The sequence below is a fragment of the Protopterus annectens genome, chromosome 11.part0 (genome assembly GCF_019279795.1).
Source record: "Protopterus annectens isolate FY-2018-M chromosome 11.part0, PAN1.0, whole genome shotgun sequence".
Lineage (NCBI taxonomy): Eukaryota > Metazoa > Chordata > Ceratodontiformes > Protopteridae > Protopterus > Protopterus annectens.
The window spans coordinates 150770834-150798764 of record NC_056745.1 but is presented as its reverse complement, the minus strand read 5'-3'; the positions used below and the strand labels follow the sequence as shown (position 1 = coordinate 150798764).

The 27931-nt window shown below is 43.2% G+C and overlaps 1 protein-coding gene and 1 non-coding gene across 2 annotated transcripts in view; one reads left to right on the top strand and one right to left on the bottom strand.

Annotated features, from left to right (window-relative positions):
• The window catches only part of WDR91 (WD repeat domain 91), a 1072555-nt gene that overhangs the window by 493021 nt on the left and 551603 nt on the right, over positions 1-27931 (top strand). The window contains exon 6 of the mRNA XM_044087550.1: positions 1565-1647. Coding sequence (XP_043943485.1) covers positions 1565-1647 — 83 coding nt within the window. The remainder of the gene's footprint in view (positions 1-1564; positions 1648-27931) is intronic.
• TRNAP-AGG lies at positions 15999-16070 on the bottom strand. Its single transcript has one exon. It is a non-coding gene; the product is annotated as a tRNA-Pro (tRNA).

Sequence of the window (27931 nt, the reverse complement as noted above, 5' to 3'; positions counted from 1 at the left end):
GACATACAGACTCCACACAGAAAGCACCCCAACCAAGAATCAAACTGGGAAACCTCTTGCTGTGAGGCAACAACATTAACTGTTGTGCCACTGTGCCACCCAATGCCGTGTGTGTGTGTGTGTGTGTATATATATATATATATATATATATATATATATATATATATATATATGTGTGTGTGTGTGTGTGTGTGTGTGTGTATACACACACAAACACACACACACACATATTGTAAAGCCTGTGAGTTTAAGCAAGTGGCCCTTATAACATCCACACCTTTGCTGTCCTTTAGGAAGAAACAATGTATCATGGCTGAGCTTAGAGCATGTTTTTGCTTTCCAATGATAGCCCTCTTTCTGGGGATTTCATTTGGATTCATTGTATGGGTGTCTGTGGTGGGTCAAGCCTTCCAGGTCTTGATACCATTTAATAGGGTGATTCTTTTCAATTTTCAGTAGTGCATACTTGTCATATGTCATCATCTTTGATGGCCTTGTTATCAAGGAGTTTTCTGTCTAATTGTTATTTTTTCAGGATGTTATGCCACTTGTCACACACAGCTGCTGTAGAACTGCCACACCCTGCTCCTTGCTGAAATGCATACCGGAGTCTTTACACCTTAATCACATGATGCTGGATTTACCTGTGCAGAGATGCAGTATACTGTCCCATCAGGTAGCCAGAAGGTGTTTTCAGGTTATTAACATCATGTTAGGTAGAAGAAAGAGTGACGGAGTGTTAATCCTTTAGTATGGAGCATAAATGTTTTAACACAAGTGTTGACTAGTACAGTAAGCTCTCAGTTAACCAGAACTCAAGCAACCTGCACTCTCAAGCCACCGGCAAAAAAAAAAAAAAAAAATTCAAAGAAATACAGTACAATTTTTTTAGAGTTTTAAAAAGGAAGATGGGAATAAATTCCCTGTCTCTCCAACCTGAGAACATACAAATAGTACAGGGTACAGTGTTCGTCAGGCCTATTTTAATAGTAACTCTCAAGCAACCAGAAACTACATTTATCTGGTATCTACCAATCCCCACAGGTGCTAGTTAACTGATAATTTACTGTAAAATTATTTTATGGCTAATAGTTACAAAGCTGGCAATATAAAGCGTGTGAGTTTTCAAAAGACAGAAAAATACAGTCGTCAGAAACCCAGTGAAACAGAAAACACAGCAAAACCTTTCTGGTGGGACAAAACTCCTCTACTTCCACCTTAAATAATTATTCTGACATTGTGACATACTCTCAGGAACATCTCTTTTCTCCTTTCCGCAGGTTCTGCAAACAGAAGCAATATTCCACTAACTGTTTTGACCTTTTTAAATTTGACTTTCTGATAAGAAGCTTCCCGATAGAACTTTGTTTTAATCTTTTTTTATATTTGTGCCGCACTGTTCCACACTCTGTTGCATGTGCATGTTTCCAGTATAGCTCCTTAGAGTATTTGCTAGTTGAAGGTACTGACTCGTGTCATTCTTCTGCAGTGGGCTGAATGTGAACCCTTCAGTCCTAATATCAGATGGTTCTTCTAAGTGATTATTTCCTTAACTGTTTAAAACCTGTTCCAGTCTTGCTGAACTTTGATTATGAGTGCCAGAAGACTGCAGCACTGCAGGAAGAAAATGAAATTCTGCGCCAGAGGGTAAGTGACTGTACCTCATTTTTCTTTAATCACCTTGAGTTTGTTACAGCCATAGTGTGTTATGGTATTGTGGTTTATTTAAAATGGTCTTGGCTGCTCTGCTTATTTGCTAAAAAATGTAGTGTTTTTTTGTTATATGAATTGCATCACATTTGCTTGATGGGAGAAGGAAACAATAAATTGGTCTTCTTTGCCCTTTAAAGTGCCTTACCCTTTGTCCTTTTTTCATCTGTTTAATGCCCTATTGGATGTCTATACGGAATCTTTTTCCACCATTCCTTTTGGTAGTCCATTCCATGGGTCCACAATACTCTGTGAAAAAATACTTTTGGGGATTGATGGAGTAGTTGGTCCATACAATCTGGTTCCTGTCCCACCTCCATCCTTCTCTGTCCTTCCTGTTCAGAATCAGCATGATCATGTTCCCCTGTCTCTTCTGGTCTCTGCTGAAAACAGCCCTGCCTCCTTTAGTCGGTGGTCTTATTCCTGCACCTCCATTCAGTGAAGCTCTGGATAGCTCTCCTCTGAATTCCTTCCTGAAACCTGATATCCTTTTTCTTACATGGCCTCCAGAACTGCACACTGTACTCAAGGTATAGTCTGACCAAGGCCCTGTAGAGTGGCATTATTATTTCTTTGCTTCTGGAATCTATCCCTGTGAAGATGCACCCTAGCATTCTGTTTTCTGCTGCCACTACCCTCTTACTTTGTTCTTTGTGATGCATTTCAGGTATGATCTGCACCCATAAATCCTTTTTTTGATCTATTTCATCAGTTCTGATCTTCCCAAATGATTCTTTACATCAGGACTGTTGTGGCTTAAATGCAGTATTTTGCATTGAACTTCAACTGCCATCTTTCTGCCTACGTGATCAGTCTTTTCAATCTAATCCCCCCTTCCTCCACTGTTGTACTTTCTTTGAACCACCAGCACTGATCCTGATTTCTGTTTTTAGAGTTCAGATAAAGATACTGTCAAGTACTGGATTGTGGTCAGAACCCCTGTTGTATGCCACTGATCGCTTATATAATTCCTGACCTTGTTGTCCTCACTATAACCCTCTTATATGCTGCCATTCAACCGTGCAACTATTGACTTCCTTAATCATTGTCCTACTTCCATGCTGTCCAGTTTACTGTCCTCCTGTGCATAAAATAAACTGTGTCATCTGGTACTGTCCTGCCACTTTTACCCATAATCTAGCCCTCTTTGTAGGTTGGGGTATAATTGACAACTCCTCCTGGCTATGAACTCACAATGGTTGCTGTTCAGGAGGTTGTTAACCTCTTGAAACGCTACTAGACATCCCTTCAGGATTTTCTACATGATTTTCAAAAATGAAACCACAAGCAAGCAGAAACCATTAAAGCATCTAAGATTTTATTATTTCTTCCCTTTTTGGCATGGCTTGATGTCATCACAGGGATGGTAAAGGATTGAGATGTATTTTTTTACAGTGGTGAGAGCAATGAGTGTAAGATATGGTCTGGTAGAAGCCAAGGCAACAGAGGTGGAGGATGTTAACAGTTATAGCATTCAATTTGCAAATCCACAGTAAGGTAAGACACATTTTATCCGATTTAGTTGTTAACATTGACTTAGTTAATGCTCTTAGCAGAGATTTACATTTTATGCCACCTTCGTGACCTGTTGTAGAAAAGGTAGTTGTGAAGTTGGTTAACTTTGTTTGGAGGTTAAATTGATACTTTGCCAAGAAAGTAATGCCACTGTCTGTAGCTGAAACTTGTAATGAGTATGGTACTGACACTTTGTTGGATCTGTCTGTTATGAGATACAACATTCTTTATTTTCTGAATTCTCAGTCTTTGCAGAAACTATGGATGCGGACATATTTCTGAGTCTGATTTTGAGATTTTTTTTAGTATTTATGTATTCCAGGCTACCCATGTAATTTACTATGGTAAAAGTAGTTTAATTCCCTAGGGTGTGCAAAAGTGTGTAAATAGCAAATTAAAGATGCTTTTGTTGTTTATCTGAGTATTTATTTTATTTGCATTTGTTTATGAGGAAGTCCAACTTGTCAACATCTTCCTGTACATCAATAATAAGCAGTAACTGGGTAACAGAAGTTGTCACACAACTGGTACTGAAATTATTCATATACATTTTTACAGTAAAAGATGTAGATTGTAGGAATATTGTTTTGTTTGAACAACAGCAGATAATAGTTTTCATAGTATACACTATGTAAAATTTTGCTTTGCTAGAGTAAAAGTATTATTTGGTGACCAAATGGGTGAACTGCTCTATTGACCCTTTTCATTCATGACCCTGGTTCATAGAGCAGTATGCAGTCATTTTACAGCAAAGAAACGGTTTTCAACTAAGTAAGTTATATTAGCAATGTTTACATTATTTTAAATGAAAAAAAAAATATTATATCAGAGAAGCAATAGTACAAAATCAAAAGAAAGAAGACATCAGTGCATCAGTACTTAATCTACTACCTTTCTCATTTGTTCTGTTCATCATGAATGAGGCCTCTCAGCTCACCCAATTTGGTTTAGCTTGGATCTGGCTATTTCCACTAGTTGGGACATTTACTTTAATTGTTGATGTCCTTCCATTTCACTGTTGCAGTATTCATTACAATAGGGATCCCTGCCAAGGGCAGCCAGATGTCCGGCCAGTATACCAAAGCCTTTAGGTTGCTTTAAGGTGCGCCGTATGTCACATGTATGCTCCTCACATAGCATGGGGCGTAAAGGTGATGTCTGGATGTGCCATCCTCAGAACTTATTTGCCACCAGTCCGAACACCATCCCTTGATCATCGGTCTGAACACCTGTTTCATTGCTGGTTCACCAAGCGGTTTCAGATAAGTGCCCTGCTGGGTTTCTTTTTTGATCTTATCTTTTTCTTTTGTATTGTTGCTTGTGGGGTTTCATGCCAGCCAAGAATGGCAAATACCAGTGTGGGAGACCAGTACCCCATAAAGACCATCACAAGCAGCGCTTCCCATGACCATACATCCTGTTCAGTTTGTCAGGCGTTTGTTCCTAAGATTCTCCTGAGTCAGCTTTCTTCCTTTGCCTTGTATTTGGAGAAAAACATCTTAAGATTTTACCTAAAGACACGATGGAAGGAACTTCCCGCTCTGAGGGACAACTGTCCATGAAGAAGGTGGCCAAGAAGTCCAGTTCTGATTCTTCTGCTGTGCAGCCTCTGGCAGATGTCTTTCTCGAGGCTAGTGAAAGCCCAGAGGATCGCCTGGCTCTGCAGCTGGATTCTTCTGTTGTGACCATTTCAGAGGCCGGCGTTTAGGGGGAACCTCTGCTGATTAGTTCCGAGGGGCCTAGGGGTGCTCCTCAGGTTTTGGTCAGGGAAGAAGTTCTGACTACTGTTACTGAATTCTGTTCAGGGTCGGAGCCTTTTAAATTTTTTAAGGCAGACATCCCCGTGAAGAAAAAGCAAAAGACTAAGCAAAGTTCTCCAGCTCCTAAGGACCCACAGAGGGAATGGCAGAATTTCACTTGGGTTGTTTAATGCTTTGATAGCTTTGAAACCTCCTCATGGAATCTGTTCCAGCTCCCCCTAGGTCCCCGACTCCCCTTAAAAGACACAGGGAACAGGATTCCTCTGAGAGGGAGGCAGATGCAGATGAAGAATCCCTTGGTTATTCATCTCAGATTCCCTCTCCTTTAGACTATCTGTCTGAGGAAGAGAAATCTACTAGTCATGACACTCCTTTTGAGGACAATCTTCAGAGTGATGGAGTTTTCTAAATGGGATGTGCCCAGGTTTCTGCGATACAAAAGAAGATACTACAAGTTCCTGCATATGGAGACTCTTAGACTTTCTGCTGTTCCTCCTGTTTTGGCTGCTTTGTTGGATGCTTTTTCTACTACATCTAAGATTCCTGATTCCCAGCCCCCTGCACCCAAGAAACCCAATAGGTTTTTATAGGGTGCCTGAATAATATCCAGTATCAAGTGACTCTTCAGGTGGTGTATATTCCTTCAGGTCAAAAACATTGTGCTAGATTCTCTGAGCAGGTTTATAACTCAATCCCACAAATGGATGCTTCACAGGGATGTTTCAGTACATTGTCCACCAGTGGGGTGCTCCTCAAATGGATCTTTTTGCCTCCCGTGTGAACAGACAGATTCTGCTCTTGTGCCAGAGTCCCAGGTCCTCTGGCTTGGAAGGTGGATGCCCTCTCATTTTCTTGGTAAGGGATGTTTCTTTATGCCTTTCTTCCCCTTCTCTTCATTCCAAAAGTTCTGTCCAAAATACAGTGCGATGCTCCCAAAATCTTGTTGGTGATTACCTTTTTTGGCCGAGAGCACTGGATGTTCTTCGTGTTTCACTGTTGCAGTCATCACACTTGAGTTATCTGCCTGCAGGTAGCCCTCAGTCGGCCCGAATACCAGAATCTGGATAATGTTGCTTCTTCCATGACATCAGGTCGTCAGGGGTATAAAACAGGCAGCTGATGCCATTATGTCAGTCTTTCTTGCCGAGGAGGAGCCCGAAGCAGAAGCAGTTCGCAAGTGCTGGTTGGCCGCTACCTGAAATTTTTGTTTTTGAGTTTGTAATCCTGAAGTCTTCTAAAGCTAAGTACCCCATTGGGGATCCTTTTTTCTTGCTCTAATCGATGTCAGAAAAAGTTAACAATTGTCTTGCCTGTGAAAAGCAAATACCTCACAGAGATTTTCATTCTTACTGCATCACCTGTTTGGGCCCAGACCAAGACATCCCTCGCTGTCGGTTTTGTGTTTTAATGCCCGAACCATTCGTCATCGGGCTATCTTTATCGCTAACTTCTTTTGCTCCCATTCTCCGTTTCTGAAATGGCTTTGATAAGCCATCCGACTACCGATCTTCCAAAAAAATGTAAAGATAAAGACAGAGACAGACCGCATAGGTCCAAAACTGCCAACGACACTTCGTTAAGCTAGTCGCCAGTCTACCGGTAATCAGTGAGGTGCCTTTGCAGCCCCTGATGCCCACTTCCACAGATTCGCAGGTCTCTGCTGAGACCCATTTGGAGTCCGGTATGCCGCGAGATGCTTCTTCAGCTATGGAACCTGCGGATGTCTCTACCTTGGATGGGTCCAGAGCCACTGTGCAGGCACTGGCTTCTGAGGGTGTATTCCGACCTACCCATGTTTGAATTAAACAGACAACTTTGTTTTTAGCTAAAACTACCGAGTTTCTGAGGCCCAGAATACACACTTCGCCTAGAAAACCGATGACCAAAATGCATGGTCAAGCTCCCATGCCACAAAAACAAATGCTTAGAATGGCTGAAATCCTTATTACACTAATTAGGGGAAGCCAGCCTTCCCCTGCTAAGAGACAAAGAATTGAGTTTCCTTCTGATTCTACAGACCAGGTGTCCGATGACTCTGATCCTTCTGATTATCAGGATATGCCCTTATCAACCTATGAGGATTCTGTTGCAGAGGAATCCATTCCTTCTGCCTCCCCTCCAGAGGATTATACTTTTGGTGAAATCTTGCATACTTTAAGAGAGCATTTCCGCTGGGAATGCCAAGACTACCCTCAGTCTAAAAAGAGACTCAGAGAATTTTTAGAGTTGCCTCAGCACAGGCCTCTAGCCCCTGTCCTGGATGTTGTAGATGATGTTTTTATGGAATCCAGTCTTACTCCAGTACTTTACCCCCGGCCCCTAGGAAACCTGAGAGGTACTACAGAGTACCTGATTCCCACAAAATTCTCTTCAAGAATCCTCCTGCGGATCCAGAGACCAATTCTCAGGGACCTAAAGGTATTAAGGCTATTACAGCCAAAAATCCTACCCCTTCAGACAAGGGATTCCAGAGATTTAGATGTATGGGGTAAGAAGGTATATACCTCTGCAACTCTTGCGATCAGGGCATTGAATTGCCAGTTTCACATGTTGAAATGCCAGCAGCATATTATGGAACTAATTAAACAAAAAATGGTGTTACTTCCAGATTGTGCAAAAAATAAAGACTTACAAGAGCTTAATGCATTCTGCAAACCAAGTTAGTAAGGATTCTTTACATTGTGACTTTGATGCCCTAGAAGGATCTTGCAGGGCTGTAGTCACTGGGTCTGTACTGAGAAGGCATGCTTGGCTGAAGGAACAAACCTTACCAGATCATGTCAAATCCAAATTACTAAACTCTCCTTTGAATAAGGACTGTTTATTTGACACCAATGCAGAAGTGTTTTTTAAAAAGATGGAAGAAAAAGCCAAATCTATGCAAACTGTTAAAGAATTCTTACAAGTGCAACCACCTAGATTCAGTAGGCATTGGCCTTCTAAAAACTGGTCCTTTCCAGCCCTTCTTAGACCAAACCCAGGGGAAACAGGCCACCCAGACTACAGTCTCAGGGTATGCAGAGATCTAAACAATGGAGTGCCCCCCACCTCAAAAACAGGGAGTGGTAAGCTGCCTCTTTATGGAAAAAGTTCAGTTCAATTTCCTTTCCCAGCCCTGCCCCATTACTTGTGCCCATAGGAGGAAAACTTGCCCTTCATGCAAAAAACTGGATGTCCGTTACTCAGGACAGATGCGTCCTAAACATTGTAGCCCAGGGATACAGATTCTGCTTCCATACACTGCCAACCCCAATCGGGTTTCCAGACCTTCTTCCAAACCAGTGGGCAGAGGCTGAAAAGCAAGTACTTTCCCTGCTCACCATCAGAGCTATTCAACCTGTTCCAGTAGAACAAAGGGGGCAGGGTTTCTACTCCAGGGTTTTCCTGGTGCCCAGAAAAGCCGGCTCTTGGCGCCCAGTCCTGGATCTATCAACTGTCAATACCTTTCTGGTGGTCCCAAAATTCAAGATGCTTACCCTGCAACAGCTTCTCCCTATGCTAGCCAAGGATGCCTAGTTAGTCACTCTAGACTTAAAAAAAGCTTATCTGCACATCCCCATAAGTGAGTCATGTAGGAAATATCAACACGTCAGGGCAGGCTCTATGCACTATCAGTTGTCTGCACTTCCCTTTGGCTTATCTACTGCGCCCAGAGTATTCACAAAGTGCCTGGCCCCAGCCATTGCATACTGCAGGCAGAGAAATATCCAAATTTACCCATAACTTGGACAACTGCCTGATTCAGACGGACAGTCAGGAATTGCTACTTCAGCACCTGGCATTTGTAAAAAGCTTTATCACTTCTTTGGGGTACACCATCAACAAAAAGAAATCACAACTGGCACCCAGTCAAAAGATTGTATTCCTGGGAGCCAGCTTGGACACAACTTTCTAGATGGCATTTCTCACTTCAGAAAAACAGGTCCATCTGACAAATTACTTAAGACAAATGGCCACCAGAATCAGGCTATCTGCAAGGAAAATACTGCAAGCCCTAGGGTTCATGGCCTCATGTATTCTGCTAATTCCATATACAAGACTGCATATGAGGAGTCTTCAGTGGTACTTAAGTCTTTGGTGCCAGCATTTTCAGGACCTGGAAATAGTCATTCCAATCATACCTTGTCTAAGGGCAGAGTTCCTTTGGTGGGCAGAAGCATGCAACCACAACAAGGGACTGCTTTTCACTCAACCCCTCGCCATTCAAACCCTGACAACAGACGCATCAGACTATGCATGGGGGCTCACATGGCAGGCAAGTGCATTCAGGGCCACTGGATCCCAGCCCAGGTTATCCTGTACATCAATCAAAAAGAGATGCTAGTTGTACAGAATGCTCTGACAGACTTCAAATATCTAATCCTTCCAGGACAACTGCTTATAAAAACAGACAACACCACAGTTATGTGGTACATAAACAAGCAGGGGGGAACCAATTCATACCCTCTCTGCAGGCTAGCTATGGCTCTGTGGAGCACAGCCTTGAGCAACCAAGTGCATCTACAAGCTCAATTCCTGCCAGGCAAACAAAATTCACTGGCAGATGACCTAAGCAAAAATCTCCTAGACCCACACAAGTGGAAACTGGAGCCCAACCCCTTCGACCTTCTGATCCAGAGGTGGGGTCACCGGAGGTGGGCCTATTTGCCTCCCCCGAGAACCACCAGTTGAGCATATTCTGCACCAGGAACCCTCACAGCAGGGCCTGGAAGGTGGATGCCCTATCCTTTTAATGGGAAAACCTGTCAATTTATGCCTTTCTTCCTCTGCCCCTCCTCTCAAAAAAGTACTACTCAGGATAAAACAGAACAAGCCAAGGACAATTATTATTGCCCCAGACTGGCCACGTCAGCACTTGTACCCACTCTTGTGCATTCTGACAACATTGCCACCCTGGCACCTTCACCAGACTCCTACCCTGCTGTCTCAGCAGGAGGGACAGATTTTGCATCCACAGTTGCAATCCCTAAGCCTTGCTGCCTGGCTTATCCCTTGAATATACCACCAGCAACCCTCAGCAAACAGGTGCTGGATGTCATTCTTGAAGCCAGAAAGCCCAGTACTAGGAAATCCTATGCTGAAAAGTGGAAAAGATATTGTTCTTGGAATCATTCTCAAGGGGAAGGACACAGCAGTGCCCTCCTTGCCTCTAATCCTGGATTACCTAGCAGAGCTACTCCACAGAGGCCTATCCTTCTCCTCCATTAAAATTCATGCCTCTGCCATCTCAGCTCATTATAATACTGAGCCACCTCTATTTTCTCACCCTGTCATCAAACAGTTCCTGAGAGGGGCTAACAACTTAAGGCCCCCTAGGAGAGCACCCACCCCTGCCTGGGACCTTAACTTTGTACTGGAAAAACTCACGCTTCCCCCTTTTGAACTTGCAGCTTCAGCTCTCTTGGAAAACAGCCATGCTTTTAGCTATAACTTCAGCAAGAAGAGTGTCAAAGTTACAGGCACTAATGGCTGTGGAACCCTTCATTATTTTCCATGCTGACAGGGTTTCCCTCAGAGCTAACCCATCCTTTATGCCTAAGGTGGTGTCCATTGTGGCTGTAAACCAGTCTATCCATTTGCCACCCTTCAGTAACCCTCAGAATAACGGGGAAAGGATCCTTCACTCCTTGGACGTGCACAGATAGCTCAGGTTCTACCTTGACAGGACTAAACCCTTCAGAAAATCTGACCAGCTGCTAGTCAGCTTTGCTACAGGGCAGAGGATAGGGCCATTTCAAAGAAAACTATTTCCAAATGGATAGCACACTGCATCCATTTCTGCTACAAGCACCATGGAAAACCTCTCCCACAGGGGATCAGACCACATTCCACTAAGGCTACTTCCACCTCTACAGCATTTCTCAGGGGAGTCCCTACCAGAGACATTCTGGAAGCTGTTACCTGGAGTTCTGTACACACCTTCACCAAGCATTACCACTTACCATTTTTTTCTAAATCCAGAGCTGGATTTGCTACAGCAGTCTTGCAAGGCCTATTAACCAGTCCTAACACTTCTTGACTGCCTCCCCCCTTCCTCAGCTTTGGGAATAAACCCAAGTGTGGTGACTGCAACAGTGAAACATGAAGAACATAGTACAGTTGTGTACACTTACCATAAATGTAGATGTTTGAGTGTATTCACTGTTGCAGTCCTGGTTTCCCTCCCTCAGCCCCCTGGTTTTCTCCATCTTTCTACCTCTCTCCTCTCTATGGCCATTCCTAATGGCATTTGTATTTACTTTTTACTGGTGATGTTCCCCACCATATACTAGCTTCCTATTTGGCGGCTCCTGGCATTTGGGGCAAGAAAAACTGATGTAATGGCATCTGCTGTCTGTTTTATACCACTGACGACATGGAAGAGGCAACAGCATCCGACGCAGAAATCCTAAGACTCTGGTATTCAGGCCGACTGAGGGCTACCTGCAGGCAGATAACCCAAGTGTGATGACTGCAACAGTGAATACACTCGAACAACTACATTTATGATAAGTGTACACAACTGTACTTTATGAATACTGCAGCAGTGAATGCACTCAAACATCTACATTTATGGTAAGTGTACACAACTGTACTTTCCTTCTTCTTCTGCATTTAACCAAGGACAGTAATTACAAGTTACCTCACAGTGTAGACCTACTCACACAAGACAAGGGATCTCTCCTCAGTCCCCACCTGTCCACTCTTCAACTGACACTGTGGGAGATAGGATTTTGATTGCACATGGACATCTTTTTTGTGAGGACATGCTTAGGGTTCTGCAGGCGGCCAGGAAACCCACTACTAGGAAATCCTACTTATCCAAATGGAAGAGTTTTTTTGTTTGGTATCTTTCTCATAACCTGGATCCACTTTCTGCGGGTGTTCCTTTGGTTATCTCTTATTTGTGTGAACTGCTCAGTGCTGGGTTGGCGTATTCTTCTGTTAAGGCCCACTTATCAGCTGTCTCTGCTTATCTGTCTTTATCACTTCCTTTAGCTTCTAGATTTGAAGCTAGCAATTTCTTAAAAGCGTCCTTCATATTAAGCCTCTCAGGAAGCCTGTTCCTCCTCCCTGGGGTCTTACTTTTGTTGTAGAAAAACTGACTTAGGCGCCTTGTGAACCTGCTGTTTCAGCTTCCTTACAGCATTGTTGTTGGAAGACTGTAAATTTGTTAGCCCTTACTTCTGCCAGACAGGTGTCTGAGCTACAAGTACTTATGGCTTGTCCTCGTTTTTTAGTGTTCCATAAGGACAGTGTGTTCCTTCGTACTAATCTTTCTTTTCTGTCCAAGGTGGTGAATGAGTTGTCTGTTAATCAGTCTGTTCATGTGCCCATTTTTCCCTTCTCTGCAGTCTGTTAGTGAGAAGGTGATGCGCACATTGGATCTGCATAGACTACTCAGATTTTATTTGGATAAGACTAAGACTTTTCACAAATCTGATCAGCTCTTAGTTTCCTTTCATCTTAGATCTTTAGGATCAGCTGTGTCCAAGCAAACTATTTCTTCTTGGATTTTTAAAGTAGTTTCCTTTTGTTATTCCTTTCATGGTAAGAGTCTTCCTTTTTCTGTTGAGGCTCATTCTACTAGCACTATGGCTTCTTCTGATACTTTTTTCAAGGGTTGGGATATTAACTCTATTCTTGAGGCAGCTACCTAGACTTCTTTGCATACATTTACCAAGCACTGCAAGTTAGATGGAATTTCCAGAGCTAGAGCTAATTTTGCAAGTGCCATCCTTCATGGATTCCTAGAGAGCTCTACTGGTCCTTCCTCCTCCTCCTCTCTCTCTCCTTCCTGAGCTTTCGCACTCTTCCTATTTTAATAATTACTTCAACAATGAAATAGAAAGACGTAGTACAGTTGTGTAAGATTTTACCTTAATGGTAGATGTCTTTCTCTTCACTGTTGTAGTATTCACTCCCCCCCCCCCCCGGTCCTTTTCTCTTCTGGATGTACTGATTTCCTCTTTTTCTCCTTGGACTGGCGTTCCTACTGGAGCTGTCAGTTCTGAGGATTGTATGTCTGGACATCACTTTTGCCCTATACTACACGAGAAGCATGCATGTGATGTACAGCATACCTTGCAGCAACCTAAAGCCTTTGGTATACTGGTCGGACGTAAGGCCGCCCTTGGTTGGGAATCCGTATTGTAATGAATATTATAACAGTGAAAAGAAGCACATCTACCGTTATGGCAAAATCTTGCACAATTGTCCTTTCTTTCTTCAAGAAAAAAGAAGGATCTTTTTACCTTGTGGAGGTTTGCCCCAAAGAAGCACCCAAGCATGTGAGTACATGATGGATCATGCCATGGAGATGACTACAGACTGAAATTCAGCAAACAATGGTGATGGTCCTTTTTTCCAAAACCTACTAGAAGCACCAAGATGGAATTATGAAGATATCAAAAAAGACCCACAAGAGAATGACACGAGAGCTGGAAAAGGCCCTAACCATAATAGGACCCGTTTTCTCCTTGAAAAGAATCTTAAAAAAAAAAAAAAATGAAAAGTTTGCAATGGGACCAGATTTTCCACCCCACTGCCCTGAAAAATGGTACCATACTCAGATTTTTGTGACTAGTAAAAAGACTTCTCTGGGAAAATGTTGACAGCAGTATAGCCACTGAATAGGACAAAACCTTAGAGAGTATGCAGGACTAAAACTAGTAAGCATCTTGCTTGAGGACAGCATCAAATCACAGTGCTCCTGCAAAGCAACCATCCATACAGTAGAAGAAGGCAAAAGACTCAGCTGTGTTGGTGTAATGGTTAAGGTGTACAGGATTTGATACTCACCAAGGGAAACTGACTAGACTTAAAATGGTCCACGAGGGCAGCTAGCCTAGTACTTACTTAAGAACCTATAAATGACTACAGATGTACTGTAAATGCAAACACACTGAAGAAAAGGTCACAAATTTCAGAAAAAGGTTAAAGAGAAAAAAAAAATATCCACAGGGATTTCACTGACCACAGTAACAAGGAAATCACGTTCCACCAACAAGACACCCTACCTACTGAGAACCCCCCCCCCGAAGGTACAGTATAAGGTAAACTACATGGTCAAGGACAGCCAACATGTCAACATGACATGAGACACTTTTACAAAGGCAGCCCTTGTGCATGTGCGTGCGTGCGTACACACACACAGCCTCGGGGGGTATAATAAACAGGATTTTCAAATGGATACTAACAACAGGACTGGACAGCCCTCTGTTTGCAAAACCCTTCACACCCCAAAGCAAGAGTCTCACCTGACATAACAGAGGACCACTCAGGTGGACAGTAGAGTGATCAGCCTGCATTTGTAACCAGATGTTCAAGAGGACAACAGGAAATTTCACTAATGCTGTCAACCAGAAAAACCTCACACTGAGGCAACAGTTCATCCCCATACATTCTTCATTCACAGAGGGACACAGGAACTGGCAGGACAAGCTGGGCATAAAGAACTTCCAGGTCTACTACCAGTGGGAAAGTCACCCGAGGTCCTGATTAGGGTTTGGAACCACTCAGCAAAACCAGTCTCTAAGATGAAATGTTTGGGGGGAAAAATATATGACCTTCATACCAGACAGCAGGAACAGTATTTCAAACACAATAGTGGGTTTAAAGCTATTTGTGTGCAGACTCACCTTAAAAGTGTGTTTCCTCAATGAAGTCAAAAAGGACTGTGACACAAATGGCCAAACTTATACCACAGCCAAAAAGTAGAAGAGACAAAGTGACTTCTGCCCTTCAGTCCACCCAACTCTTGGAGCCTTTGAAGCCAAATGTGAATCTAACAACAGAGAAACCTTGACAAGCAAAAAAGTAAGAAAGTTCTATACTCTTACTAGACTACTCATGACGGACACCAGTACTTGTAATAGGAAAATAGAGAATGTGCTAGGTAATGTCAACTATTATTGCAAAACTGACTTGGTGACAGTGGAAAGAGCTTATAATGCCTTTATACGCCTGTAAAAATACTCCTAAGGCAAATAAATCATGGGCAGGAGTTTTTTCTAGTTACCTCCCAAAAAATACCCTCTTTTTTGGAATCCATAAGCGTACAAATGCATTGAAGATCCACCTTGCAGACTAGTGGTGGCTCTGTCATGAAGCCTATCTCCATCTGTCTAAACGTTGTCATAAAACCCTTGGCAGCTACCACTAAGCCCATTGTGTTTGATATTTTAGACTTTTAGTTTAAAATCAGGAGCATCAGAACAGATCAAGGCACCTGCCGCTCGCCATCGATGCAGAGGCACTGTATTTGGATCTACTTCACTCATATTGCATCAAGGCTGTGTTAGAGACACCTACAAGGGAAAAGGGCAAAACTATGTGAACTTGCTAACAAGAAAACTACTACAAATATTTCTGAGCAACAACTAATTGAAATGTAACAACCAACACTACAAACAGACAAAAAGGATGGCCATGGAGCAGCAAATAGCCCTCAGCCTAGCAAATTTACCACTGGCCAAATGGGAAGAAGACACTGTCTTAGGTCTGAGTGCCAACAATATATTTCATGCTATTACTGATTTAATGATGATGTATTTATCATTTGGAAAGGAGACGAGGTGAAACTTGGGCTTTTCCAACTTTTGGAAGCTTCACCAACTTCCTAAAATTTACTACCAATCACAGTAAAGAAAAGGTAGGTTTGGTTTGCTTGATATAACAGTCAAGAAAAATACAGTTGATGGATCTCTGTCCAGCAACCTTTACTGAAATCCCACCAGAGTTAACCTCCTATTTCATAGGTTCATAGATTAGTACTAAGCTAACTGCTCTTACGAGCCATTTTAAGCCTAGCCAGTTATTGCTTGTGAGACTCTAACCCTGCACCTTGTGTTTGTAAGGCAACCACTTTAACCATTAGGCCATCCTCCCAACCCTTTAAAACAAGTGAATTGCCTTGCAAGCCATTTTAAGCGTAGCCAATTGCCCTTTGTGAGACTCAAACCCTGCACCTTGTGTTTGTAATTAAAACACCTTAACCATTAAGCCACCCTCCCAACCTGCAGGTAAAACTCAGGGCTTGTCCGGGATTTGAACCCGGGACCTCTCGCACCCTAAGCGAGAATCATACCCCTAGACCAACAAGCCGCATAAAATAAGCAGCCTCTGCAAGTCTTGAACCCAGGACCCTGCACACCATAGTCACAGTGATTTACCACTAAGCCATATCACAAATTTCATGCCTCCAGCATGCATTCAGAAATCACAAAACGAAACCTGATAAATCCCAGGTAATGAAGATAGCCAGGGTTTCCAAAGAACTGAAAGAGTTCCTAAAAACTCTTGGAAAGGGATTTTCTTGCAGCTCATTCACAGCATACTGAATCCCGTAAAAGATCCCAAAATAACAGGAGGCACCTCCAGCCTCGGACCAGTCATAAGGATGATCAATGGGTTTAAAAACCCATATATATATATTCCTACCTGAGTGGTCAACAGCAGGTTGTCCTCTGGCAGAACAAACTCTCTAATCTACCTAACACCCTTGGAGTACCACAAGGCTCTATACTAGGGCCCTTGCTGTTCTCCATCTTCATTAGCGACCTTTATACAGTCATCCCAAACGTCAGCTGTATCCAATATGCTGATGACTCTACTCTGATTTGCTCAGCCACATCTCCAGTAGAGTTATGGTCAGCTACCCAGACCACCTTTAAGACAATAGAAAACTGGCTTTCTGAACGTCATCTCATCCTAAATCCCAAAAAAAACTAAAATGCTGTTATTTTCACCAACATGTAGGTCTACCGCTTTCACCTTTACCATAAATTCAAATGAAGGCATGATAATCTCCCCTGACCCCTCTACAAAACTATTAGGTGTCATCATAGATAATAATCTAAAATTCAGCCTACATGTTAACCAAACTATCAAAACCATCAATAAAAAACTAGGGCCACTTTACAGAATAAAAGCCTTCCTAACTCCTCTAGCTAAAATTGCCATAGCTTGCTCTCACCTTCTTTCAACCCTTCTGTATGCATCCCCTCTACTCTCGAATTTAAACAAGACTGTCCTTAAACTCTCAATTTGCTACAACCACATTGCCAGGTTTGCCACTGGGCTGCCTTTTAGGACACATCATTGCATCAATCTAAATCAGCTTGGGTGGCTTGAACTACCCAGCCTAATCCAGTATAACCAACTGATTATGGCCTATAAAATCCTCTATAATCCAGACAATACTCCCGCACTTAAAAATATTATCACCCCCTATAACAATCCTAGACCGCTTTGATCCTCTAACAAACTACTAATTCAGACTAACAAAATTAATAACACAGCCGGTGACTCTCTCTTTGCAAACTCTGTAAGTAGACCCTGGAACTCTCTTCCAGCTGATATTACCTTACTTTCTACCTTAGGTCAATTTAAAACTAGACTCAAACAACATTTGGCACTTAACTGGCTATGTCAATGTATCAAGCCTGGCTAACTCTCTCTAGAATGTGTAAAAGCAAATGTCTATCCCAACAGAGTGTAGCCTCCCTGACAACACAGATGCACAGGTGAGAGCTGCCCTCTCCAAAGCAGAAAACACAGCATCAGTGGGACCGGACGGTGTCCCGGGCTGCGTCTTACATGAGCTCCAAGAAGAACTGAACCCTCACATAAAGTCACTGTTCAATCTCAGCCTTACTACAGGATATGTACCCAAGGAATGGCGTACAGCAACAGTGGTCCCACTCCACAAAGGTGGTGCCACAATGGACCCCGGAAACTATCGTCCTTTAAGCCCGGTCTCCAAAGCTATGGAGCGTATCATCATGGATCTCATAAACAAAGACATTGGGAACCTCCAAACACTGGATCCTACCCAATTCGGCTTTGTTAAGGGCAGATCTTGCCTCTTGAACCTGGCCGACTTCTTTGAAACAGTCACCAAGGCAATAGATGAAGGGAAGGTAGTCCACACAGCCTACCTGGACCTTGCAAAAGCTTTCAACACAATACCTCACTCGGTCATCATAAATAAGCTCACCAGCTTAAATATCAACCCCTATCTCACAAGATGGGTTGCAAAGTGGCTCAGGGATAGAACCCACATGGTCAGAATTGCAGGTGCCATGTCAGACTCTAAACCAGTTACAAGTGGCATCCCACAAGGCTCAGTCCTGGGACCTGTCTTGTTCGGTATATATTTTTCTGAGGTACAGGCTAACACGGGAGGACTATGGCTGACCAAGTTCGCAGATGACTGCAAACTGGGTGCCATAATTGACTCACCGACTGACACAAGCATCCTCCAAAGGGGTCTCACAAGTATGGAAGAAGTAATTAGGGATTTGGGGACCCAAGTAGATGGCAATCTCTCCTTTGACAATCACGTTGCCAAAGTGGTTAGAAAGACCTTCTATATAGCCCACCTTATCACGAAAGGGTTCACATCTAGATCGAGAGGTCATTGTGCCCTTCTACTCATCACTCATTAGGCCCATAATTGAATACAATGCCCCATTTGGGATGTACCTTACCCGACACCTGCAGCAACTGGAAAGACCCCAAAAGTACCTCACCAAGAGGATCAAGGGACTCAAACAGATGCCCTACCCAGGTTAGGCTAAAAAAACTCCAGCTGTACTCAGTTGCTTACCGCCTACTCAGAGGCGATCTGTGCCTAACGTATAAAGCCATGTCCAACCCAGAATTAATGGACATGCTCCACCTCAGGAAATCCAAATCCCTTAGAGCTACATGCTCCAGGGACTTAAACCTCAGCACAGAAATAAATAGGACATGCTGGAGGGACAGATTCATATCCCAGAGGCTCCCCTCACTCTGGAACAAAATTCCAATCCATGTTAGGCAGAACCCCTCAATGACCCACTTCAAGAGAAATCTTGACGAGTGGATGGGAGATCGTAGATTTACCCCTGGGATCTCTTCTGTGTCCCTACTAGACAGAGGCACAGTAAACTAACTTAAAAGGGCTATTCTTCTGTGACCTGCTATACAGAGGCACAGTCATCTAATCTAAAAGGGTGGCGAAAGCCAAACACACTCTGGCTAGGCTTATAAATGCCCTAGGGCAGATAGCCTAGTATCAACCTATGAACCAGCTTACTGTGTAATTTCATTTAATCCTGATTTACTCTAACCTGTGGAACTTGTTTAACTTGCTTACTTATGTAATCAGTGTAAATAGTCTGTTTGTAATATGTAATGCTGGTATTATGTAATGCTGTATCTGCTTACTCTTGGAGCTTTTCTCCCCGGGCCTCCACTGAAAATGGACATGCATCCAGTCGGACTATCCCGGTCAACAAATGTAAAATAAATAAAAATAAAATGTTGACCTAGAAACTGAAGCATGAAAGCAAAGCATGATTATTGCATTTGCGCTCACCCACAAAGAGATTCGAAAAAATTATAAAATGTAATTGTCATAATAGATAGTAACAAACTAATAGCTAAACTGCCGGGACCAGGTATAGAATTTATTTTCAAAAGATGGAGGAGTAACAGGGACTTTTTGGTATCCAAAGACCCTAAAATAAACCTGGTACCAAAAGGCACCTATGCATGTAAAGCTCCCAGCTGCAGCTCTTACAGATACATGAGCAATTCCGACCATTTCACTTGCACCAACTCAGGGCAAAAATACTACAGTAAGGAGAAATACAAACTGTAATAGAGAAATATTTTTGTAGGGCTCAGTGCCTGCTTTGCAGTTGCTTTTATGTTGACAGAATGGTCAACAAGATCAAGAAACATACATTCCAGCACCTTTCAGGCATCCAACTGAAAGTGATGAGGAATGCACTAGCCAAGCATAGCTTGGTAAAAAACAGGCCACAGTTCCTACAAGTTCTGTATACTCCTCACAGTTTGTTCTACCCTGCTGGATGGGAACAAGATTGCACTAGTGGAGAAAAAAGAGCTTGAGTGGCAGGTTAGTCTGAATGCATGCAGTAAACCAGGACTCAACATTAGCTGTTCCATATAAAGTGCAAGGGGATTGAGAAAGCTTAACCACACCCTGTACTTTTAGCTGTGATTCCAGATCTTCCTTGTTAGCCGATGTGACAACAATGCAGTATTACACCACCCTCTGTTTATAAATCCAGTCTCCACCCCAACCATTTTCTGCCAATGAAGAAGGGCTCCATTGTTCCTTTCCCTCCACACACCCCTACTGGGCTTTGTCTAGAACCGCTAAAAAGATGCATTCCCCTTTCACTCATCAGTGACCATGAAAATGTACTGTATTCAAGTGATTTTCAGAGGATAAACTATGTCCTTCATCCCACATCAGTTTTAACTCAGCCGAGGATTTTCTGATTGCAACATTTCAATTGTGGATGGGACTAACATGGCAACCAGGGCTACTCTTTGGAATGCCAAAGTTCATGTGGACTGTTTGTGTTTGCTTTTGCTTTGCTTATTCATCACCATGTTACAGTTTTCAGTGGTTTCCAGTGTCCAGAAAATCATAGTTCATGCTATGTAACCATTTTGCTTTTATGGTTAGAGTTTTTCCAGTTTATTTCCACTGTAGTCTTTACATTTTTTCTCCTACTTCTGCATACCATTTTGTTTTCCTGACAGGTTTAATATACTATGGCCAGCGAATTTATCTGCTGACCCATTTCCCGTGTACACTGGCTGACTTTTTACCTATGGTCAGAACATAGGTAATGAGTAATCCCTCCCACCACCAGTGGTAGATTCCCTCCATTTGTGGTCTACGTTTAGCTCAAAAGATCTGATCAATCCAACAAAATCATTGCCGCAGACAGGGAGAAGAACCAATACTTAATACCTCCCTTTATCCTCAGGATGGAAGCAGTGCCAGCTCGTAAAACCTTTACCTTATTGGGAAACCCTGGGTCAAATAACAGTCCTTGCCCGAACCCTGACAAAACACCCACACAAATAGCTACACTCTTTAGCTCCTGTTTCATCATTGCTATTGCCAATCTAAATCCCACCTTTTCTCCTAACCCATTCCCCCAACATACTCCTATTCCCCCTTCCACCAAACTCTTACCCGCACAATAAAGAAAAACTGCTCCAAAAACTCAAACCTTGCACCAATGCTCCAGACAACCTACCTCCTGAGTTCCTACAAATCACCGCAAATTCTATAGCCTTTCCCATCAGCATTCTTATTAACAGATGTGTTCTGGAATCCGATAAAACCACTATTTGGAAAAGGACATACATTTTGCCTGTACATAAAAGAGGCACTAACACAGATGTCTCCAAATTCTGACCCATCACTATCCTCTCACCCACCTCTAAGATCCTGGAAAAATGCATCCACATCCAGCTTCTTCACTATGTACTTCACAACCAAATCCTTTCTCCCACTCAACATGGATTTCAATCAGGTCATAGCACTACTACAGCTCTTGTATCCTTCTCCGATACAGTTAACCAGGCCCGAGATGATGGAAAAATTCTCTTCTTAGACTTCTCTAAGGCATTTGATAACTGTCTCCCATTCCCTCCTACTCACCAAACTATCTGGCGTAGGCATGACACCCCAGTCCCTAGACTGGTTCACAAACTACTTCACTAATGGGCAACAATCTATCAAATGGCAAAACTCATTCTCTCCCTTCCTCACAACATCTACAGGTGTTTCACAAGGATCCATACTAAGGCCCCTTTTGTTCACCATCTTTATTAAAAACTTCCACACCTCTCTTACTCAGTCATCCAATACACAGAATATTTCCACAATCATCTGTGCTGTCAACTAGCCATCTGAACTACACCATCCCACACAAGACACCCTCACTACTACAGACATATGGATGGTCCAATAACCATCTCCCCTAAACCCCAACAAAACTAAACTTGTCCTTTTTGTACCAAGAAATTCCACTCCACTAAACAAGGAAAATTTTACCATCCAAGCCCAAAATGGCACAGTAGTTGAAGTCATACCATATACCAAACTGCTAGGTGTCAGCATAGATGAAAACTTGACTTTTGACCTGTGCATTCAGAATAGTATTAAAAAAAACACACTAATAACTGGGAACTCTCTGTAGACAAAAATACTTCTTCATCCACTCCGCAAAACTCTCTCTCAACTCTTCTTTACTACTACCCTCTATTCTTTACAGTGCACCTCTCCTGACCAATAGTCAGTCCTCTCTCAAAGCCAAACTCGCCCCATGCTACAATAAAATTGTTAAATTCGTAACACATGCAAGTTAATTCTTCTCACCACTGCTCATCTCTGCACCAACTAAACTGGTTGGAACTACTGCATCATCTGTCACTTATTCAATTAACCACTGCACACAAATTTATTTATAAACCATCTAACTGCCCTTCATTGTCTTCTCTACTCACACAGTATCATCCAAGCAGACCTCCCAGATCCATCTAGCAGGTGAGTGAAAGCACTTTCTTTTTCAGGGCCAGTTAACCACTACTGCTTTGCTAAGAAAGGTCTGACATAGGATAAACATTTTTTAATGCCCCATAAAAGTGGGATCTACTATTGCCACAGTTTTAATCGGTGAATGTTTTTGAGTTTTGTAACCTTTTGTGTTTTTAATCACAGGAAGCCCTGTAAAAATGGACTGTGTCCAAATTTTGATAGAAGATTAGAATGTAATTGCTTACCAGAGTGTGCTCTAATGAAATAACAAGAGACATGAGCACAAACAGGATGGCACACAGATGATCTGAATCTACTTTACCCTTGACCCAGAAAATAATTTTTAAAGAAACATTTATTTATGTACAATAGTTTCTGTAATGAGAGCTATCTCAAATCTACCATAATTGTAAACATGTTGGCCTGTTTAGCATTGGAATGGTACGCATTTTAAGACTGTTATTGCTTGTGGATTAAAATAGAAAAAACAGGGTTGCTATATTTTTGTATTTCTTTTCGCTCAACACTTTCTGGAATTCATAAATTCCAATGCCCTGGATCAACTTATCCACAACCCCACCAGGGGCAACAATATCCTAGACCTAGTCATTACCAACATGAGTGACCGGTGTTCCACACCTGAAGTCAACTCCTTGTTGGTCAGATCCGACCATAAGCTAATCACCCTAGATATCCGTATCCCACCCCCACCCAGCATTAAGGAAATCACGGTAAAGGATTTCTCCAAAGCCAACTTCATGCTTCTTAAGACAGAAGTAGCGAACTTCATGACACCCATGCAGATGGACAATACAGTTATGACTGCTGAATCCTACACAAATGCACACTATAAGCATGTACACGAGCGCATGGATCATGCTATCCCAAACAGAACCAAGACGCTATCCTCCAAAAAAAGGAAGCTAATCCGGTGGTCCCATGCCATAAACAAGCTCTACAACAGAAGGAAGAAACTGTTGCAAAAGAGAGTAAAATCCCATGAGTGGAGGAGCTCCCTGGTCAGCCTCAGTAAGAAGCTGAGATCCCTTATTAGATCCTCCAAAGCTAGCTACGAAAACAAAATTGCCACTGATTCTATGGGCAACCACAAAGCATTCTATAGCTATGTCAAGAATCTCAATGGCAACACCCAGATCTGCTCGGAGTTGCAGCACAACGGCACGAAAATTACAGAACCAACTGATATTGCCAACATCCTGGCAGATATGTTCAGTGCTAACTTTACCCCCCCTCTCACCCCATAAAGGGCCCATATCTGTACCGGAAGAATGCAGAGTCCCTATAATCACAACTACACAAATAAAAGCTGCACTCTCTAAAGCCAAAAACACAGCATCCATGGGACCAGACAATATCCCAGGCTGCGTTTTACACGAACTTCAGAACGAACTGGCTCTCCACCTAAGCACCATGTTCAGTCATAGTCTCACGTCAGACTTTGTGCCCATTGAATGGAGCACAGCAACAGTTATCCCACTCCACAAAGGGGGAGCCACCACTGATCCTGGGAACTCTCACCCTATTAGCCTGACGAGCTTAGTCTGCAAGGCCATGGAACGTATCATCATGGAACTCATAAACAAAGACATTGGTAACCTTCAAACTCTGGACCCCACCCAGTTCGGGTTTGTGAAAGGCAGATCATGCCTTCTGAACCTGATGGACTTCTTTGAGGCAGTCACCAAAGCCGTAGATGAGGGTAAGGTGGTTCAAACAGCCTATCTTGACCTCGCCAAGGCTTTCGACACCATCCCCCATTCTGGAATTATAGCTAAACTCACTAAACCAGGTATAAATCCCTACGTCACAAGATGGGTTGCCAACTGGCTCACTGAAAGAACCCACACTGTAAAAATTGCAGACTCCAAATCTGACTTTCAAACCAGTGACAAGTGGAGTACCACGGGGTTCAGTCCTGGGACCTCTCCTGTTTGGTATCTACTTCTCTGAAGTACAGGCTAACACAGAAGGCCTCTGGCTGACTAAGTTCGCAGACGACTGCAGACTGGGAGCCATAGTCGTGTCCCGAAATGATGTGACATCCTACAGAAGAGTCTCACTGAGACAGATGCCTGGTGTCAGTGGCATGGCTCAATGCCAAAAAAGTGCATTGTCATCCCCTTTGGTAAAAACTTTGTACCCATGAACTACCACATAAACGGCAGTCTACCTAATGCCGATGAGACCTTGGGACCCAGGTGGACAGTAGTCTCTCCTTTGATAATCACATCGCCACAGTAGTCAGGAAATCCTTCTATGTGGCACACCTCATCAAAAAAGGGATGTTCATCGTGCATACAGCTGCAGTAATCACAGATGGGTTCTCTGCCATCAGGCGGGTCCTCGGTCAGCCTAATTCCAAAGTCTAGGTCCAGCGTCGGTTGTTGTCGCTTTCTTTCCTGACGTCAAGTGAGGCAGGGGTATATAAGACACAGCCGACGCCATTTTCTTCAGTCTTTTTTGCCGCGCGGTGCCCGAAGCAGAAGCAGTTCGCAAGTGCCGGTCGGCCAGCTCCTGAATTTACGAAAAATTGGAAACCGAAGTCTTCTTTAAAGCTAAGTACCCCGTTGGGGAAACTTTTCTTGCCTCAGACCGATGTCAGAAAAAGTTAACAATTGTATTTCTTGCGGGAAGCAAATACCGCATAAGGATTTCCATTCCCTCTGCATACCTTGTTTAGGCCCAGACCACAACGTCTCGGGCTGTCGCTTTTGCACTACTTTCAATAAACGCACTATTAAGCGTCGGGTGGAGTTCGCCCAACACCTTTTTGGTAAAGCCTTTGATTATAAAATGTCGTCGGAGACTCCGACTACCGTTTTGTCCAAAAAGCGCAAGGACAAGGACCGACACGCGAGGTCCGTGGTCTCCACCGACACCACGCCAAAACCGGCTACACATGGTCCGGTTCTCAGCGAGACGCCTATGCAGTCCCTGACTACCGACGACACTTCTTTGGCGGTGTCTTCTGTAACCGAGACCGCAGGTACCTCGGCCCATACCCAGACTACAACCACCGAAGCCACTGTGTGTGTTGAGCCTCCTAATGTGGACAGGTCCACTTCCACCCATGGTGTCTTTAGACCCTCATCTTCCTTTTCCATTAAGGCCTTTACTAAGTCCAAATCAGCCAGGCATCCCAAGAGGCCTGTTGCACAGGGCCCATCTCCAGGCCCCATGCCTAAAAGGCAGATGCTTAAAATGGCTGAGGATTTAATTACTCTTATCAGGGGTTCCCAACTCCCTCCAGACAAGAGACCCAGAGTGGAGGAAGATTCTCCCTCTTCTGATCAGGGCTCCATTTTTTCAGAACATTCTGATGTAGAGGAACACCCTTACTCCCTTTTTGAAGATTCTGATGCAGAGCAGTCCATTCCTTCTGTATCTCCTCCAGAGGATTTTTCTTTTGGGGAAACCTTGCACACTTTGAGGGAACACTTCCATTGGGAAGGCCAAGACTTTTCTGATTCCAAGAAAAGACTTAGGGAATTTCTTTTGTTACCTCAACACAGACCTCTGGCGATACCTCCTGTCTTGGAATACTTGATGATGTTTATTCGGAGGCTTGCCTTAATCCGGATTCCCTGTGTCCTGCCCCAGTCAAGCCTGATAGGTACTACAGAGTTCCTAACTCCCACCAATTTCTTTACAAAAGCCATAATGCTGACCCTGAAACCATTTCTCAAGGTCCCAAGGGAATGAAGGCCTCTACTGCTAAGAATCCACTACCTTCTGAAAGAGAGTCAAGATCCTTAGAAAGGTGGGGAAAAAAGGTATATACCTCGGCCACCCTAGCTATGAGGGCCTTAAACTGTCAGTTTCATATGCTTAAATATCAGCAGTTTCTGTTATCACAATTAAGGAATAAAATGTCTCAACCTGAACAACCAGATTTGAAGGAGTTGCAGGATATGATGCACAGTGCAGACAAAGTGGGTAAACGCACCTTACAATGTGGCTATGATGCCCTAGAGGCCTCAAGTAGAGCTGCTGTTACAGGATCAGTCATTCGTAGACATGCCTGGCTTAGGGAACAAATCTTGCCTGATCATGTGAAAGCTAAACTACTAGATGCTCCTTTACAAAAGGATGTGCTATTTGGTCCTATTGCTGAGGAGAAATGGAAGAAAAAGCCAAATCTATGCAAACTGTCAAAGCTTTTCTACAGGTTCAACCACCACGTTTTAGCAGAAATTGGCCTTCTGAAAACTGGTCCTTTCCAGCCATGGACAAGCCCCAAAGAGGTAGATACAGGCGCACAAGGGGCAGAGGACAATCACAAGGATCATATAGAGGCAGGCAATGGCAAACTCCAGCATCAAGAGGTGGCGAAGACAGTGCACAACAACACAGGAAACAAACCCAATGACTTCCTCCTTTCCATGCCAAGCAAGTCTCAGCTGGCAGTACCCTTGGTAGGAAAGCTGGCATTATTTACAAGAAATTGGGCATATTGTCACAACAGACAAATGGATCTTGGACGTTATAAACCGAGGCTACAGATTTCATTTTCACACTCTTCCAAAAATGAGAGGCATGCCAAACCTGCCACACAATCAAAGGGCAGAGGCACAACTACAAATTTCAAAGCTCATAGACATGAAAGCTATTCAAGAGGTACCTACTCACGAACAAGGTCAAGGTTTTTATTCCAGGCTATTTCTGGTACCAAGGAAAGGAACCGACTGGAGACCCATTTTGGACTTATCCATCCTAAACACATTCTTACTCGTACCAAAATTCAAGATGCTCACATTACAGCAGCTTCTTCCCATGCTGGGCAAGGAGTTTTGGCTGGTAACATTGGACCTCAAGGAGGCATACCTGCATGTCCCAATCAGACAAAGCTGCAGAAGATACCTCAGATTTCTTGCAGGTTCAATTCACTGTCAATTCTCTGCATTGCCCTTTGGCTTATCTACTGCGCCCAGAGTATTCACGAAATGCCTGTCATCAGTAATTGCCTACTGCAGACTTCAAGGGATACAAATTTACCCTTATTTGGACGACTGCCTGATCCAAGCGGACAGCAAGCACATACTTCTGGAACATCTGGCTTATGTAACACGGTTACTGAATTCCCTGGGATACACAGTCAACAAAGAGAAATCCAGGCTAACACCATCTCAGAAAATAACTTTCCTGGGTGCCAACTTGGACACAAACACCCAGATGGCCTATCTTATGCCAGAAAAACAGGGGCAACTAACTCAGTACTTCAAAATACTAGCAAATTGTACCAGGCTTACTGCAAGGAAAATCCTGCAGGCTCTGGGCTTCATGGCATCTTGCATTCTTTTAATCCCATGTGCAAAGTTGCATATGAGGAAACTTCAATGGTACCTAAAAAACCTATGGTCTCAACACAGCCACAGTTTGGAAACAATAATACCAATAATTCCATGTTTGCAAAAGGAATTTCTATGGTGGGCCAAAGCATGTCAAACAAACTCAGGTCTCGCATTCTGCAAGCCTCAAGCAAATAAAGTCATCACAACAGACGCCTCAGATTACGCCTGGGGGGCTCACATGACAGACAGGTGCATTCAGGGCAAATGGTCCCAAAAGGAAAAGCACCTTCACATCA